Raw genomic sequence first — 18,540 nt, 5'->3', positions numbered from 1 at the left:
CTAGCTGCCATTTTGGGACAAGACGGCTTAAAAGTCTTATTTCTCAACTGATGGACTGACTGTGATTGATTCTCGGTTGAATATCTGACTAGTTCAGATGACAACTTTCAGCTAGGTTAAGAGCTTTGAGTACTTAAAGAAGAAAAGTCGCTTGATCCAGCGACAGTCCACATATATATTGGCCTATTCCGACCTCTTTTTCTTTATGCTGACGGCTGCTGCTCAGGCTGCACAGAAAAAGCAATTTGGTTCCAGAAATCTGTTCCGATTGTGCAGATAAAACATAACTGATAGAATTTTACAGGATGGGGTATTAGTGTGTGCCTGGCTAATTTCGAACACAGATTCCAACCCGTCCCAGATTTAGATGACATCTTCTATTTGCACAGCACACACTTGAGATACACGTTAGAGGACCCTTGTATTCTATCAAGCGCATTATTCATTCTCACAACGAACTCTGGGGAGGCTACTTTTGCTCCCATTTTAGAGGTGCAAAACTAAGGCAGAAAGAAAACACCCACAACCTAGCACAGACTTAAAGGGTGCCTAAGGCGACAGAAACTGGCACATGGCTCTTCATCGTGTTGTGGCCACTGGCTAGCCCGAGACAGCCAGCGATCCTGATGAGCATTTTGATACGCAAGATCGAAATCTGACACGCCAGCCACAGACTCTCCCGGGAGGCGTTGCCAACACGACCCAAACGAGAAAGAAAGAGCGAGCAAGCAATGAAGATAATCTGAGCAATTCCAGCCTCATGCTTCCCCCATAAAACCCTGCTGTTTCCAATTAGGGCACAATTCAATTTAGACATGCGTTACGAGAAACAGAATGCACACATCTGAAGACCGCGGACATTTGCAAAGGACGCGCATCTCCGGGGAGAAAGCAAGGCAATTATATTGAAAGCATATTTTTTTTGGAATGTAAGCTATCTCGAGAATCAAATCTGCACTGATCTGAGACTCGAAGATGAACACAAATCTAAGCTGGCCTCCCCCTTTCACGCTCTGTGGCTCCGCGTCACTCATTTCCCTTGACAGCGAGCTCCTGCAGAGTTTCGTTTCCCCTCTTTCTCATGGGCCACCAACGCAGCCGTCCTCTGTGGTCCACGCAGGGAACGCCAATATGTTCAGGGCAGCTGCTGTTGCGATACTGGCAAAGCAACCTTCGTGGCTTCCAGCCCACGATCGTCGCAGTTACCTGCATTTCAGAGAGTTTGCAGGAGAAGCGTTCAAGTTGGCACACAGGTCGCAGGTCCCCACGTGGGGAAAAACAAAACAAAAACACATAGATTCCTTGAACGTAAAACTTAGGTTTAGAGGTTCTAGGCTCAATCTGGTTGCCGGGTTTGTTTTTTGATGAAAATACATTTAAAAACGTATTCATCTTTTTTATGGGGAAAAGCAGCTTGCAACATTAAGAACCACCATGAAACAGCCTAAACCTAAAGCAACAAAACCATGGGCCAGAAACAATCGAGAACATCTAGCTAAAAGTTGAGCGCTGAAAACGAGCCAAAAATCAAACTGCAAATCAAGTTAAAAACAGCTGGGAAGACAGGAATGTCTTTGCCTCATGCCTAAGAAGCCGGCAAAGCAAATCTGCTAGCCAAGGGGCCACCACTGAAAAGGCCTTTTCTCACAGCGGCAAGGGTATTATTAGCCCAGGTTTGGAAACAACAGCAATTGCCAACAGTAGAAGAATGGTGGCAGAAGGTAATGGAATACACTGAAATAGCTAAATTAACGGGGGAAATTTGAGAACAGGGCGATTAAACATTTCAAAAAGAATGGGAAAAATTAATGTTGTACATAGGAAAGATAAGGTAGAACTGAAACAAACCTCATAATGTGAAATACAAAGAAATTTACTGGATAATAAAAACAGTAAGTAGTAAAATGTACAATGTGACTAATGTAACTGACAGTAGCTGTAAATGAATATAGACATACAACAAGAATTGTATATATAGAAGGATTTGTTTGTTTAGAGATATTCTATGGGCAAATATGGAAGAAGAACAACAATATACAAAATGGATGAAGACAATTTGAAAAATTTAGATGCGATATAAAAAAGCCAGAAGAAGGAAGGAGGGAAGCCAGCTTTTAGGAGCAAGCAGGTGGCGCTGTGGGTTAAAGCCTCAGCGCCTAGGGCTTGCCGATCGAAAGGTCGGCGGTTCGAATCCCTGCGGCGGGGTGCGCTCCCGCTGCTCGGTCCCAGCGCCTGCCAACCTAGCAGTTCGAACGCACCTCCGGGTGCAAGTAGGGACCGCTTACCAGCGGGAAGGTAAACGGCGTTTCCGTGTGCGGCTCTGGCTCGCCAGAGCAGCGATGTCACGCTGGCCACGTGACCCGGAAGTGTCTCCGGACAGCGCTGGCCCCTGGCCTCTTAAGTGAGAGTCTGTCAAGACTGGCCCGTACGGGCAGGGGTACCTTTACCTTTACTTTACCTTTATAAATGTAAAATGTAATACAATATGTGTATGTGGAGTATGTAACTGAAAAACCAATAAAGATTATCCTAAAAAAAAAAGAAAAAAGAAAAGAAAAGGCCTTTTCTCCCCTTTCTGCTCCCTTGGAGGAGGAACACAGGGATAGGGCCCTCCTGAGTTGACTTTTTTTCTTGCAGGAAAATGAGAAAAAAAGAGAAAATGAGACCCGTCCCCCCACCAGCAGCCGGAAGTGGGACAGCCTGTGCTATTACCTTCATCCCAGTTCTGCCTGCTGCATGTTAAGGCCAGTCTAAAGAGGAAACAAGAGAGGAAGGAGAAGCCTAGAATTGCAGAATTGGGAGGGACCCCGAGGGTCATCTAGTCCAGCCCCCTCCAAGGCAGGAATCTTTTGCCCAAGGTGGGGAATCAAACCCATAACTCTGAGGTTAAGAGTCTCACACTCTACCAGCTGAGCTGATTCTTGTTTGATATTTGCATTCCGCTTTTCCAGCAACAAATGCGAACGTCAGCGGTCCGACAAAAGAAGAATGGCAGACAAAATTAATGGACTACGCGGAATTAGATAAAATGACAGGAAGGATTCGAAACACTGCGGGACTGGAGATTCACAGAAGATTGGAGGAAATATATGAATTATCTGACGAGCAACTGTAATCAACAAATTACGCTAGTAGGACTACAAGAAGTTTTGTAAGGAGGAATATATGAAACATTGCAAAGTAGAGAAAGAAGAGAGATATTAGTTATGAGATCTAAATGTACTAGTGAAAGTAAGAAATGTAAATTAAGGGAATAGATTGGAAAATTTTCAGATGTGATTGATGGAAGTCAAAAAAACTGTGTAAGATATAAAAGTATGTTTAATTATTGTTGAAAATGATATGTTAAAAAATGAATAAAAATTATTTTTTTTAAAAAAATGCTAGCATTAGCAGGGACCCACACGCAAACTACAAGGGACGTGGGTGGCGCTGTGGGTTAAACACAGAGCCTAGGACTTGCCGATCAGAAGGTCGGCGGTTCAAATCCCCGCAACAAGGTGAGCTCCTGTTGCTCTGTCCCAGCTCCTGCCAACCTAGCAGTTCGAAGGTACGTCAAAGTGCAAGTAGATAAATAGGTACCGCTCTGGCGGGAAGGTAAATGGAGATTCCGTGCGCTGCTCTGGTTCGCCAGAAGCGGCTTAGTCATGCTGGCCACATGACCCGGAAGCTGTACGCCGTCTCCCTTGGCCAATAAAGCGAGATGAGCGCCGCAACCCCAGAGTCAGTCATGACTGGACCTAAAGGTCAGGGGTCCCTTTACCTTTACCTTACACGCAAACTACAGCGTCAAACACGGTAACCTATAAACTGAGCATGCGTCAACAACAAATTTGTCTGAACAATCAATACAATTCAGTGAAGTGCTAATACTTCAAAATATTGCAACGAATTTGCTGAGCACCAGCCCTGTTTCGGATGACACCCTCTCTCTGCGAAGGGGCTTCTTCCTTCCTCCCAGGCAGTAAGAACTTCAACGGGTTTTTTAAAAACCGGCTGACTCAAAAGCTTTGCGTTTGGCAGCCATTGCAGAGTTTTAGCTTGTTTTGACTATCGAGTCCCGAAGCTGATTTGGTTCTGGAACGAGGCAGAATTGTGGAGAGGCCACACCACAGCCCCCAAAAGGGCCTGATTTGCACTGTCTCTCTCCCCGCCGCCCCCAACCTAAAAAAACCAAAAGTGCCTCCTAATGTCTGCAAAATCTTTGCTTGAAACTGGCTGCTGTTTTGGCCGTCCTCAGCGAGCATGATCTCACAGACAGGATGTTTCTATTGGCTTTCTCTTGCAAGGCCGAATTCCACATTTCTCTCAGTTGTGCAACATGGCAATACAAGCCCCATATCCCCTCTTTTTAATGCTTTATTTTTTACCACAAAAATGCACGCCCCGTATCTGAAACAAAACACAAAGCAAGCGGGGCTCAGTCCAGCAGGCACGGGTCATTTCCTCCCTCACTGAAGCCCTGAAAAAAGCAGTAAGTTATTTTTTGGGTGGAGGTTTCCCAATGACTGTCAGAGGCAAATAGGTCAGCTGCTGGAAACCCCAGGGGGAGCGTGGGTTTTCCCACAGGGGCATCTGCCGCAAGGGCCACTGACTTCCTATGTTCTCGAACTCAGATCTCCCAGGTCCTGGGAGGATGTCCCTTAGAGAAGGACCTGAACTATTTCCCTTGAAGCCCGAGTTTCGCAGAATCATAGCGAGTTGGAAAGGACTCTGAGCATCACTTAGTCCAGGGGTAGGCAACCTAAGGCCTGGGGGCCGGATGCGGCCCATTCATCTTCTCTGTCTGGCCCGCGGACCAGTTAAGGTTCCTGTATACTCATACGCTTTTCATACCGGTAGACAACTGCATTGGATCATCTAGTCCAGCGGTTCTCAACCTGTGGGTCCCCAGATCTTGTTGGACTACAACTCCCATCATCCCTAGCTAGCAAGGCCAGAGCTCAGGGATGATGGGAGTTGTAGTCCAACAACATCTGGGGAGATGACGCAAAAAAGCCAGAAGACGGAAGTCAGCTCTTAGGAGCAAGTATAAATGTAAAAAGTAATGTAATATGTGTATGTATAGTTTGTAACTAAAAAATTAATAAAGATTATCTTGCAAAAAGACAAAAAAGAATGTGTGCTTTTATTTAAAATGCATCTCTGGAATATCTGCGGGGCATAGGAATTCGTTCATTATTTTTTTCAAAATATAGTCCTGCCCACCACATGGTCTGAGGGACGGTGGACCGGCCCCCGGCTGGAAAAGGTTGCTGACCCCTGGTCTAGTCCAAACTCCCTGCAGTGCAGGAATATTCAGCTGCTGCCCGGGACAGGGCTTGAACCTGCAACCTTGGCGTTCTCAGAGCCACGCTCTAACCAACCCAGCTGTCGTTTTCCTCTGGGTTTTGTTTCATTTGACGTTTTAACGTGCCGCAAACCGCTTCGAGTTATTTTCCTTTAAGGTACAAAGCAGTACAGGAATGAAATGGGGAATAAAAGCAGCAGTGTCTGCTAGAGGCAAAGCAATTAATTGCTTAATCGAAAAAAGGAAATTCAGAAGAAGGGGGAAAGGAGGGGAAGCGGAGGAGGAGGAGTTTAATAATAATTCCTCAAAGCAGCAGCAGTTTCCACAGTGGAACGGCTGAAGTGAGCACGCTGGGCTGGGTTTAGTTGACTCAACTTTTCTCCAGGTGCGGGGGGGGGGGGGGCGGAATTGCAAACTTTCAAAAGTGGGAGAGAAAAAAGAAACGGAAGAGGTTCTTTTTGCAAAGAGGAGGGGAGATTTCTGGGAAGTAAACAGAGAGGCGGGCAAGAGGCAGAAGGGGTCAAGGGATCGTTTGCTGGGCGCTGCCAGGCTGCCTCTGGTCTCTGTTCCCTTGCAGTTAGAAAGCCCTGCCCCTTAAGTGTGGGGAGGAATAGGAAGGGGAGAGGCCAGGCGAGGCTCCGGTTTCCAGAAAGGAAAGTAAACTTAGGATCTGCAAAAAGTGCCCCCCTCCCTTCCTTCCCTGCCCCGATGGCCAATCAGGGCACGGCGAGGCAAAGGCGCACCAAATTAGGCAAGTGAAACAGCTACCAAAGCAAGAAGGGGGGGGGCGGGGGGAGAAAGCTGAGCTGATGAGATCAGACTCCCAAGGGAGGGGTGGGAAGGAAGGGCTAGGAGTCCCCACCCACCTCGCTTTCACAGAAGGATTGCTGACATTCCTAGAAGACAAGGAGAAGTTGCTCCCACAAAAGCAGCCAACCTCAAAAAAGGCCAATTTTCTTGCAGAGGGTCAATGGGCAAGCGGGGGGGGAGTGTTGCCACTGGACAGGGGCTGCGATTCTGACAGGTGGCCAGCTGGAAGCAACCTGGAAAACTGCTAAGCAGGCACTGTTCCTGTTTTTGGTTTTTTTAGCTCCAGGTTCCTGTGACACGGGTGGCGCTGTGGGTTAAACCACAGAGCCTAGGACTTGTTGATCAAAAGGTCGGTGGTTCGAATCCCTGTGACGGAGTGAGCTCCCGTTGCTCAGTCCCTGCTCCTGCCAACCTAGCAGTTCGAAAGCACGTCAAAGTGCAAGTAGATAAATAGGTACCACTCCGGTGGGAAGGTAAACGGCGTTTCCGTGCGCTGCTCTGGTTCGCCAGAAGCGGCTTAGTCATGCTGGCCACATGACCCGGAAGCTGTACGCCGGCTCCCTCGGCCAATGAAGCGAGATGAGCGCAGCAAACCTCAGAGTCGGCCATGACTGGACCTAATGGTCAGGTGTCCCTTTACCTGCGACACAGGGGTAAGCTGCCTCTGGGCGTGGAGGCTCCACTGAGCTCACGGCAGCTGAATGGTTCTGCTATCGACCGCGCAAATCTGCCTAACCCACAGCCGTCAATCACCGGAGCTCGCGGGAGCAGATCCTGCAAGTTAAAAATTGTGCTATGCGAAGAGACAGAAGTGCCACTTTGGGCCCCCATAGGCAGGGAACTTGTACTGTACTACAGTGGTGCCTCGCAAGACGAAATTAATCCGTTCTGCGAGTCTCTACGTCTAGCGGTTTTTTCGTCTTGCGAAGCAAGCCCATTGACAGCTTAGCGGATTAGCGCTATTAGCGGCTTATTGGATAAGCAGATAACCGGCTTAGCGGCTTAGAAAAAGGGGGGGGGGGGGAAACCTGCAGGAACTCGCAAGACATTTTCGCCTTGCGAAGCAAGCCCATAGGAAATTCGTTTTGCGAAGCGCCTCCAAAACGGAAAACCCTTTCGTCTAGCGGGTTTTCCGTCTTGCGAGGCGTTCGTCTTGCGGGGCACCACTGTACTTCCAAAGGGCTTCTTCCCCCTTGTTTTGTCCTCTCAAAACAGCCCTGCAAAGTATCTCAGGCTGACCAGTGGTTGACTAGGAAGCTGCCTTCCACAGAGTCAAGACGAGGCTGCACTGGCCGGCGCGGCTCTTGAGCAGTTCCGAAGAGGAAGAAGGTGTCTCAGCCTTGCACCCCCTGCAGGGCCAGAGCCTGGGGCGTTCTGCATGCAAGACAGCCGCCTGCTTGCCTTTAATGCACGAAAAGCACATTATTATTATTCAAATATAGTGGTACCTCGGGTTAAGTACTTAATGTGTTCCGGAGGTCCATACTTAACCTGAAACTGTTCTTAACCTGAAGCACCACTTTAGCTAATGGGGCCTCCTGCTGCTGCCACTGCACCACTGGAGCACGATTTCTGTTCTCATCCTGAAGCAAAGTTCTTAACCTGAAGCACTATTTCTGGGTTAGCGGAGTCTGTAACCTGAAGCGTATGTAACCTGAGGCATATGTAAACCGAGGTACCACTGCATACTGAAGGCGGCCGATCTCGTTCATATCCGGAGAAAGAAAAGCACTTAGAGGAAACCTCGAGAGGCATGCACAGAAAGGGGATGTTTGTAAACAAGAACGAAAAGGTTGAGCAAAAGAAGGAAACCTCAAGAAAGAGTTCTGCGGGCTTTTCCCCCAAGAAGCTCAGATAGATTTGCTTTATGCTGAAGCCCCAGCAGATGTTAAAAGCACTGAGCATCTCACAGCCCTTTTCTTGAAGGGCTCAGTGGGAGAAGCCAGGGCTACTGACTTCAAAGGGGGGCAGGGAATTGGGGTCCCTTTCAATTCTATGAGTGGGGCAGCATTAAAAAATATGCAGGTTATGCGCTGGGTAGCTTTGCCCTCCTCCCTCAAAGCGGCAACCTGGAAACCAATCCCCAAGGTGTGGTTCTTTGTCGGAGAGAGGGAGGGTGTCAGGTGACGAAACCGCAAAGGCTGCTTGTGAAAACAGAACTTGCTGCCCAGCGTTTCTCCTGTTTTCACACATGCAAGCTTTGGAATGGAGTCCCCCTTGTAGAGGACAAGGGTTAAGGGTAGCCAAATTCTGTGCGATTGCCATAAAACTTAGGGAACAAGCTGTGCTATCCTAACGATTAAAGCCTGCTTAAATGATAATTTTAGGTTATATGTTAGTGACTAAGTTTTAATTTACCGTATTTTTCGCTCTATAAGACCACAAGACGCACCTAGTTTTTGGAGGAGGAAAACAAGAAAAAAAATATTCTGAATCTCAGAAGCCAGAACAGCAAGAGGGATTGCTGCGCAGTGAAAGCAGCAATCCCTCTTGCTGTTCTGGCTTCTGGGATAGCTGCGCAGCCTGCATTCGCTCCATAAGACGCACACACATTCCCCCTTACTTTTTAGTAGATCAAAAGTGAGTCTTATAGAGCAAAAAATGAGGTATATATATTTTTAACTGTTGCTGTATCTGTATTGTTCCTGTTATAAGGTAAAGGTAAAGGTACCCCTGCCCGTACGGGCCAGTCTTGACAGACTCTGGGGTTGTGCGCCCATCTCACTTAAGAGGCCAGGGGCCAGCGCTGTCCGGAGACACTTCCGGGTCACGTGGCCAGCGTGACATCGCTGCTCTGGCGAGCCAGAGCCGCACACGGAAACGCCGTTTACCTTCCCGCTGGTAAGCGGTCCCTATTTATCTACTTGCACCCGGAGGTGCTTTCGAACTGCTAGGTTGGCAGGCGCTGGGACCGAGCAGCGGGAACGCACCCCGCCGCAGGGATTCGAACCACCGACCTTTCGATCGGCAAGTCCTAGGCGCTGAGGCTTTAACCCACAGCGCCACCTGCGTTCCTGTTATACCTAACTGCAAATTCAAATGTATCCCTATCGTGTTTTATGACTTCCTTGATATTGTATGTGGGCTGGAACTGGTCTGTGACTGAAATAAAAATAAAAAATTCACACATGCAAGCTTTGGAACGGAGTGACGGAGGGCACTTTGGGCCTGCTTCTTTTCCAACCACCAAAGGAAGGGGCAGGAAAACGCAGGGAGATGTCTCTTGCCAGGGCCAGCAATGAGCCCACCACTGCCTCTCCCAGCCTTTCCCCAATCTGGTGCCTTCCAGATGCTTTGGACTACAGCAGCCATCAGCTGGAACAGGCCTGCCGCTTGGGGTTGATGGGACTTGTAGTCCAGAACATCTGCAGCAGTGGTTCCCCGGGGGGGGCAATACCACCCCCCTGGAGAGCAGTGGGGATGCCTAAAGGGGTGCAAAGAGGCAAGGGGGCGGCAGGGGGTGCAAACGATGAACAGAATTTGAAAAGTTGCTGCTGCTGGACCAAGGAGTTGGATTAATTAAAGTGGATAGTTTTAACTGCACTTTGAATAAATGTGCAATTGACTGTTTTGGCCGATCGATGACTTAAGAGCATCCTTCTTCAAAGATGCAAATATCCCAGCTGAGAGATCGACTGGGTATGTGATTAACTTTTTATTAGGGGACAGGTCATAGAATCATAGAGTTGGAAGAGACCACAAGGGCCATCGAGTCCAACCCCCTGCCAAGCGGGAAACACCATCAGAGCACTCCTGACATATGGTTGTCAAGACTCTGCTTAAGGTCGTCCCCCCCCCCCCCATTTCTGAAAAACTGGGCTGTTTTGCCTATAGAGTGGCGATTTTAAGGAGAAAAGTTTCTGGGGATACGTTAGGTTCTTCAGGGGAACAAACTTTTACCTGGCGGAATCACCTGGTTTTAATAATGTGTTTTATGCATTTGCTCTGTAATGGCTTTGGCTGCGCGGGTAAATAACAATCACCCTATTTGTTACCTCTCCTGAATTTTATTGTGTTGTTATCACCCTTCGAGGGCGGTGCAAACAGCTATTCTGAATAACGCAAAGGGCAGGAGGCAAAGGGGATGAGTTTCTGGCAAGAAGAGGGCAGTGGCCCAAACCACTGGTCTAGGGAGCATATTCACCCAGTGCTTTACCAGTTTCACTGGCTCCCGGTGGAGTATCGGGTCAGGTTTAAGGTGCTGGTTTTGACCTTTAAAGCCCTTTGTGGCTTAGGGCCCTCGTATCTACGGGGCCGCCTCTCCTGGTATGTCCCACAGAGGACCTTAAGGTCCATGAATAAGCATAGTTTGGAGGTCCCGGGCCCTAAGGAAGTCAGATTATCCTCCACCAGGGCCAGGGCCTTCTCAGTGATGGCTCCGACCTGCTGGAATGCTTTGTCCCGAGACCAGGGCTCTGCAGGATTTAACTTCCTTCCACAGGGCCTGTAAGACAGAGCTATTCCGCCTGGCTTTCAATTTGAATTTAGCCTGATCTTTTATTCCCCTTCCTCCCCTCCCCATCCCTTTTTATGAAGATCACCCGCTCTGGGATCCCACAGCTGGTTCTCCCCTGGTCTCCTCGCTGGCCCAAGTGGGACTAATTTAGCCAGCTAGCCCTGGTGATCATCAAATGTTTATTGGATGGATTTCCCCCCTAAATTGATTTTTGATTTTATTGTTATGCACGCTTTATACCGTATAGCCAGTGTGGTGTAGTGGTTAAGAGCGGTGGACTCGTAATCTGGTGAACCGGGTTCGCATCCCTGCTCCTCCACATGCAGCTGCTGGGTGACCTTGGGCCAGTCACACTTCTCTGAAGTCTCTCAGCCCCACTCACCTCACTGAGTGTTTGTTGTGGGGGAGGAAGGGAAAGGAGAATGTTAGCCGCTTTGAGACTCCTTCGAGTAGTGATAAAGCGAGATATGAAATCCAAACTTCTCTTCTTCTATTTTATGCTGTGGGGGTTTTTTTTGTAGCATCAATTAAGTGTTTTAAATTTGTTGTCAGCCGCCCTGAGCCCGGTTTCCTGAACCGGGAAGGGTGGAGTATAAATAAAAATTGATTATTTATTATTATGGGACACCAAGTGGCCTAGCAGCCTGTGCATTGCCAGGGAGCTATGGCCGCTCCCTCTTGCAGGAGCCCTGCCCCACGTCGCTCCCTACAGCATGCATGTCCAAAGTCTGTTTTGGGGGCCTAATCTGGCCCCCTGGCTGGTTTCATCCAGCCCCAGCGGCAGTTTATTTTCTTGGGGTCAAATCCTAGAAAAAAGCTCAACAACTTCCAAGCTCACGCTCACGCATGTTCATGTCATCAAATCTGGCCCTCTTTGAAAGAGGTTTGGCCCCCCCTGCACCCACAGCAAGCTCAGGCCCAGCGGCGTAGCGTGGGTTGTCAGCACCCGGGGCAAGGCAAGTAATTTGCGCCCCCTAACCCGGGGCAAGGCAAGTAATTTGCGCCCCCTAACCCAGGGCAAGGCAAGTAATTTGCGCCCCTAACCCCTAACCTGCCGCCGCTGCCAGCTTCTTCTTGCTGCTGCCTGGGCTGGGGTATTTACGGTAAGGTAGCCATGGCGGCGGCGGCGGGTCCGTGTCAGGTGATCTGAGGCGAGTTGCCGCTGGCGCTGCCACCCAAACGACGCTGCTTGCCCGGAGGAGGAGGAGGGCAGAGAGGCGAGGAAAATGCAACATGGCCCAGCAGCTGCAGCGGCGGCGGGGCTGTGAGGAGGGGCTGCCTGGCGCGTCCTCCGCGGCCAGCGCTGAGAGCCGCTGCCTGCCGGACGCCTTCAGCCCGGACGCGCGCACAGCTCGTCGGTTCCGCGAGACATGGGGCTCTGCTACAACCTGCACCCGAGGCTCTTCGGCGACTCCGGAGGCGGCGAGCGCGCCCCCCCCAGATGTTGCGCCCGGTGCGGCCAGCCCCCCCTGCACCCCCCACGCTACGCCACTGCTCAGGCCTGCAGGTGTCAACAGAGAACCAAGGTCAGGACTACCTTCATGTGCAAACACTGAATGGCAGGAGATAAATCACAGGAAGAGAAGCAACAGCAGCCTCTCTCCCTTCCAAACCTGGTTGCTCTGGGTCTCCCATTTATTTGGGCGTATCGAAAAGGCAGGAATGGCTTTTAACCCCAATTAATGCTTTTGAATTCTGGTGCTGGAGGAGACTCTTGAGAGTCCCATGGACGGCAAGAAGATCAAACCGATCCATTCTGAAGGAAATCAGCCCTGAGTGCTCACTGGAAGGACAGATCCTGAAGCTGAGGCTCCAAGACTTTGGCCACCTCATGAGAAGAGAAGATTCCCTGGAAAAGACCCTGATGTTGGGAAAGATGGAGGGCACAAAGAGAAGGGGACGACAGAGGACGAGATGGTGGGACAGTGTTCTTGAAGCTACCAGCATGAGTTCGACCAAACTGCGGGAGGCAGTGGAAGACAGGAGTGCCTGGCGTGCTCTGGTCCAGGGGGTAACGAAGAGGCGGACACGACTAAACGACTAAACAACAACAAAGTTTCACACTGGGTGGCTTCTGAGTGACCCACGACAGAAGCCGCCCTGGTATTTCGCCAGCTGATCTGCTCAGGATGGCTCTGTTAACCATCCCTGCCTTTCCGAATTCTGCTGAGTAGAGGCTTTTCACGGAGACCTTCTAGAGGCTGAGATTCTGCTCTGTTGTGGACAGGCAGTTATCTCTCAGGCAGTGCGAGAAACTCAGATATATGAGCTAATTGCCAAATGGAACCTTAAACCTGGGTTGTGGTTGCCACAATGGAATGTCCTAGTGCCTTTTTTAAAAAACGGGGGCCGTTGTTGTTAATTTCATTTCTATACCTCTTTATAGTTTAAAGGGGGGGGGGAATCTCTAAGCAGTTTACAACACATTAAAACTTCAAATAAGACAATGCAAAATGAAATAAATTCAAGCTTCAAGGAAAACAGTTCAGGTCCTGCTCTAAGGGACATTTTGCTTTCCCCATATTTATTTACCTACTTAATTTATAAAGCTGCACCATATCAGAAGGACTCTAGGAAGGCAGTGGGGTGTAGTGGTGAGAGGGTCGGATGAGGACCTGAGAGATAAGGGTTTGAATCCCCACTCAGGCAGGAAGTTCACTGGGTGACCTTGGAGTCAGTCACAGCTTCTTAGCCTACCTCACAGGATTGTTGTAGGGATTAACGGAGGGGTGGGTTCAGCCATGTCCTCTTTGGAGGAAAAAGTGGGATATAAGGGTGAAAAATAAGCTATTCTGCTGACCTGCTTCAGAAAGCTGGAGGGGCCAGCCAGATGAAGATGTCAGGCGCCAACCTAGAGTCCAGAAATCTCCACGTGGTCGCAATTGGTCCCGCAGCACTTTCACCTGGCACCTGGAGTTTCTAAGACTGCACCCTGGCAGACTCAAGGGCCCTTGTGACTCCAACCGTTGCACAGGAGGGAGACAAAGGTGGGTGCCAAGTCTCGCTGCCCCCCTTTATCTCATTTGATGCATTTATATTCTCCCGTTCGGCCGAGGCGCTCAAGGCAGGTTACAACTCAAAATGCAATAAAACAAATAAATGGTTCAAAGTATTAAACGTCAAGACTCCTCTCAGGCTGACGGATGGTTCTCTTCATGGGAGCCCATGGCGAGCGCTCCCTGAACAGAGCCACATTAAACCGCTGATTAGAACAAACCACGGTTCAGTGTGAACAAGCAAGTTGCCTTGTCGACTTTGCAACACCCCCCCCCCCCCTTCAAGGGAGCCGGAGCAGAGAACAACGAGTTGTTCCAGTTTAGCTTCGCAAGAATTCCGGCAGCAATTCAGCAAGAGTCATGGTTCTGTGAGGATTGGAACTCAGGTCCAACAGTATCACTGCGTTCTCACAGTACCACAACACAAAACACAGTGGTACCTTGGTTTAAGAACAGCTTAGTTTACGAACAATTTGGATTAGGAATGCTGCAAACCCAGACGTAGGTGTTTTGGTTTGTGAACTTTGCCCTGGAAACAGAACATGTTCTGCTTCCTGCTGTGTTCCCCGCTGCTATGGGAATGGTTTCAGAATGCTTTGGCTTAAGAACAGACTTCCGGAACGGATTAAGTTCATAAACCAAGGTACCACTGTACTGCCCGGTGTGAAAATCACCACTGGGCATGGCTACTGGGTAGCAGAGGAGCCCCCGTTTCCTAGCAATCCTGGAAAACCCATCCCCACACCAGGGCAAATGGCTAGAAAGCAAAGTTTGATAGAAAGCAGAATTTGATGTAAAGTCCTCTTCATGGGCGGACTCAGAGCAAAAACACGCTCCTGTGCAAAGAAGGAGCGGTTTAGAAACAAAACATAAAAGTAATCCATTAACAACTTGGTTCCATCAAGATGCCAGCAAAGCAGACAGGATAATGTTATGTATACTTTGCTTGCTGCTCAATTGGCACAGAGTTTCACAAAATATGCATCATAACAAATCCCTTATTCTGCCTCCACCAGGTGCCTTGGTTTCCATACAACCACAGAGTCGTTGTGAAGAAAGTTGGTGTAAATTTTAATTTGTTTCGGTACAGTAACTTTTTGTACACTTTGATATTGTTGCCATTTTATTCTCCATTTCTCTTTTTGCAAACTGCTTTGAGGTTTTTTGTTAAAACAAACAAGCAGTGCACATGTTTTATGACACAAAGAAACAAACCTAACTTAACTCGGGCATCTTCTATACGAGAGCCAGTCTTGCTCTGAATGTTACATAGCGGTTCTCAAACTTTTTTTTCTCTGAGCCATACTTGCAGAACAAAAATTTGCTCGTGCCACACTGATTTTTTTAATAGACAAGAAATCACAAAAAGCAGCAGCTCCTAGCAGTGCTTGGTTTAGAACACAGAAGACTTTCTAATATGATCATGGGGAATCTAGTAAGTATGAAACAAGTCAGCTACACAAGAAAAGGAGCAATTCCCAAAATATAATAGTGAATATTGTCCTCGAATATTCCTGCCACATTTCCCATCCTCTCCTGCCACACCAGGGTGGAGAAGCCCTGCTCTAGCATGAGCCGGGAGAAGCGTAACTTGGCCGTGTTTCATGATAGAGCCCGTTTAGTTTGGGGTGGCAAAACCTGCTTCCCCCCATCGCTGAAGTTAGGAGGGGCAATTTTAGCCATCATTGCAATGGTATCCCCATTTGGGCGAAAGGGGGGGGGGGCTTGGGGACAGGAGGCCCAGCGTGACGTCCTCTAAAATGCGTGCCAAGGCAAATTTTACTTTTGTGTTGTATTCTGTGAACAGCCCCATGATCTTTTGACGCAGGGTGACATGTAGAATTAATAAATACAGAGGTACCCTGGTTCTCAAATGCCTTGGTTCTCAAACGCCGAAAACCTGGAAGTAAGTGATCCGGTTTTCAAATGTTTTTCAGAAGCTGAACGTCTGATGTGGCTGTCGGTTGTTGTTTCCGGAGTGCCTGCACCAATCAGAAGCTGCACCTTGGTTTTCGAACATTTCGGTAGTCAAACAGACTTCTGGAACAGATTAAGTTCGGTGCTTTTGCTTTTTAATTTGCGTTTTTGTTTTCGAGGCTTTTTCAGTTAATTTGTTTTTGTGACTGTGTGGAAGCCAGTTCAGCTACTGATTGATTGATTGATTGTGTGACTGCGGAAATGGATAAAAGCCCCCCATCCAAACAATGACTATCATCAGTACAGGTAAGAAAAAAATAATAAATTTCATTTTTATCATCTGCAATACTGTCTTATTTATTTTGTAATACAGTACATTGTTTATGGGACGCAGGTGGCGCTGTGGTTTAAAGCCTCAGCGCCTAGGGCTTGCCGATCGAAAGGTCGGCGGTTTGAATCCCTGCGGCGGGGTGCGCTCCCGCTGCTCGGTCCCAGCGCCTGCCAACCTAGCAGTTCGAAAGCACCTCCGGGTGCAAGTAGATAAATAGGGACCGCTTACCAGCGGGAAGGTAAACGGCGTTTCCGTGTGCGGCTCTGGCTCGCCAGAGCAGCGATGTCACGCTGGCCACGTGACCCGGAAGTGTCTCCGGACAGCGCTGGCCCCTGGCCTCTTAAGTGAGATGGGCGCACAACCCCAGAGTCTGTCAAGACTGGCCCGTACGGGCAGGGGTACCTTTACCTTTACCTTTACATTGTTTATTGCTTTCATTTTATGGATCAGTGGTCTCGTTAGGTAGTAAAATTCATGTTAAATTGCTATTTTAGGGGTTGTTTTCTTAAAGTCTGGAATGATTAATTCATTTTGCATTGCCTTCTATGGGAAAGCGCGCCTTGGTTTTGGAACGCTTTGGTTTTGGAACGGACTTCTGGAATGGATTAAAGTTTGAGAGCCAAGGGACCATTGTAATAATAAAGGAGCCGCATTTGCGCTGCTTGCCTAAAGTCTCTGCAGTGCTAGCCGCCCCTTCATTGCCCTGACCCACCAAAATGACAGACCTTTCTCTCGCTTTGCGCATCAAACACGTGAGCATAGACTGATGGGCTCCTTTTGGGGGGGAAGCGCCCTCAAACTGGTCCCGCAATGGCGATTTGGTGCGGAATAGCAAAGCTCCTCCTTACCTGATCGTGCCGGTGGGAGAGGGCAGGGGGCTGACAAGGCTTCGGAGGTCCGGCTCCGGAATGTGGATCTTAAGCGGCGATATCTGGGGGTAGAGCGGCCGAAGTGGAGGTGACGAGGCTGCTTCCTTCGCCTCCTCTCTGTGGTAGAGCGACGTGAACTGGATCTTAATGACTGTGCTGGGGAATCGAATAGTACACCTGGGGAAGAGGAAGGAGAGGGAGAAAAAAAGAGTCAAACGGCCTGCAAAACATTAAGGGCCAATGGTTCGAGACACGCAGTGAGGAGAGAGTCAAAACGGCTGGTTTTCTAAGTCCCGCAGAAAAGAAAGTCCTTCTGCACACAACACATAAACTATGGGACTCCCTGTTGCAGGAGAGCTGTCAGAGGCTACAACTCCCATTAGCGCCAGCCAGCACGCCTAACTGTCAGGGGATTTGGGAGTTGTAGTTTAGGACCATTTCCAGGGCAGTGTTAGAAACTCAAGATGTATCAGCTGGGCGCCAAATGGCAACTTAAATCAAGGTCGCCACAACAGAACGCCTATTTACCCAGGGGGTGGGTGAGTGGGTATTTATTTTTGTAATTTGTATACCACCCTATACCCGTAGATCTCAGGGTGGTTGGACTAGACGTCCCCCAGGATCCCTTCCAACACTATATTTCTCCGATTCTACGATTTAAAATACATTGCTTGTACATCGCTCGCTCTTGCAACAATTCACTTGTACGCAAGGAGAAACACGCACTGTGGAAAGACGGAAATGTTATTAACTATGGACTAAGTCAGGGGTTTCTAAATGGCGGGCGCAAACCTGGCGCCCAGAAATCTCTCTTTTTATATATATATATATAATATTTATTAAGGTTTTCAAAAAATAATACAATATGAATTAAAAAAGAAAAAACAACAAAAATACAAAAATAATTAAAAACAAATAGAATTTTCATTACTTATTTTCTTTAACTTATTTTCCAGACCTCCTCATACCTCCCTTTCTTGTATTCCAATTCATATTGTTAGTTCAGCAAATCCTCACCATTAGTTTTTACTTATTTCTAAGCCTTTCCCCCCCCATATCTCTTAAGCATTACAGCTGGAAACCACTTATTTTCTGTCCACCATCATTCTAACATTCATTAATTTTACAGTATTTCTGTAAGTAGTCTTGAAATTTCTTCCAATCTTCTTCCGCCGACTCTTTTCCCTGGTCTCGGATTCTGCCGGTCATTTCCGCCATTTCCATATAGTCCATCATCTTCATCTGCCATTCTTCCAGAGTGGGTAGATCTTGTGTCTTCCAGTATTTTGCAATAAGTATCCTTGCTGCTGTTGTCGCATACATAAAGAAAGTTCTGTCCTTCTTTGGCACCAATTGGCCAACCATGCCCAGGAGAAAGGCCTCTGGTTTCTTCAAGAAGGTATATTTAAATACCTTTTTCATTTCATTATAGATCATTTCCCAGAAAGCCTTAATCCTTGGGCACGTCCACCAAAGGTGAAAGAATGTACCTTCGGTCTCTTTACATTTCCAACATTTATTATCAGGCAAATGATAGATTTTTGCAAGCTTGACTGGGTCCAGTTGCAGCTGGACCCGTGCCGGTAGGAAAACGTGCCTGGGAAATTCCAAATACTGGTGCCACCCTATAATCTATAATCACGCCAACTAACAGCATCTCTCCAGGGGCTCAAGCGGGGGTCTTTCCCAGCCCGACCTGCAGGTGCCAATGAACAAATTTGAGACCTTCTGCGAGCAAAGCAGAAGGTGGCACTATTTATTATTATTATTATTATTATTATTATTATTATTATTATTATTATATCATCATCATCATCATCATCATCATCATCACCACAGTCATACCTCGGTTACAGACGTTTCGGGTGGCA

At 48.2% G+C, this 18,540-nt stretch overlaps 1 protein-coding gene and 1 long non-coding RNA gene across 3 annotated transcripts in view; one reads left to right on the top strand and one right to left on the bottom strand.

Moving 5' to 3' along the window:
* Positions 1-18,540, bottom strand: part of FOXK1 (forkhead box K1) — a 90,044-nt gene that overhangs the window by 27,624 nt on the left and 43,880 nt on the right. For both annotated transcript variants that reach the window (XM_079953813.1, XM_079953814.1), the window contains exon 2: positions 16,649-16,846. In XM_079953813.1, coding sequence (XP_079809939.1) covers positions 16,649-16,846 — 198 coding nt within the window. The remainder of the gene's footprint in view (positions 1-16,648; positions 16,847-18,540) is intronic.
* LOC307203378 lies at positions 9,142-10,105 on the top strand. The gene is made up of 2 exons (XR_013833208.1): positions 9,142-9,769; positions 9,885-10,105. It is a non-coding gene; the product is annotated as an uncharacterized lncRNA (long non-coding RNA).

This window comes from Podarcis cretensis, assembly GCF_951804945.1.
Source record: "Podarcis cretensis genome assembly, chromosome: 14".
NCBI lineage: Eukaryota > Metazoa > Chordata > Lepidosauria > Squamata > Lacertidae > Podarcis > Podarcis cretensis.
This window is presented reverse-complemented; position numbering and strand designations above follow the sequence as displayed.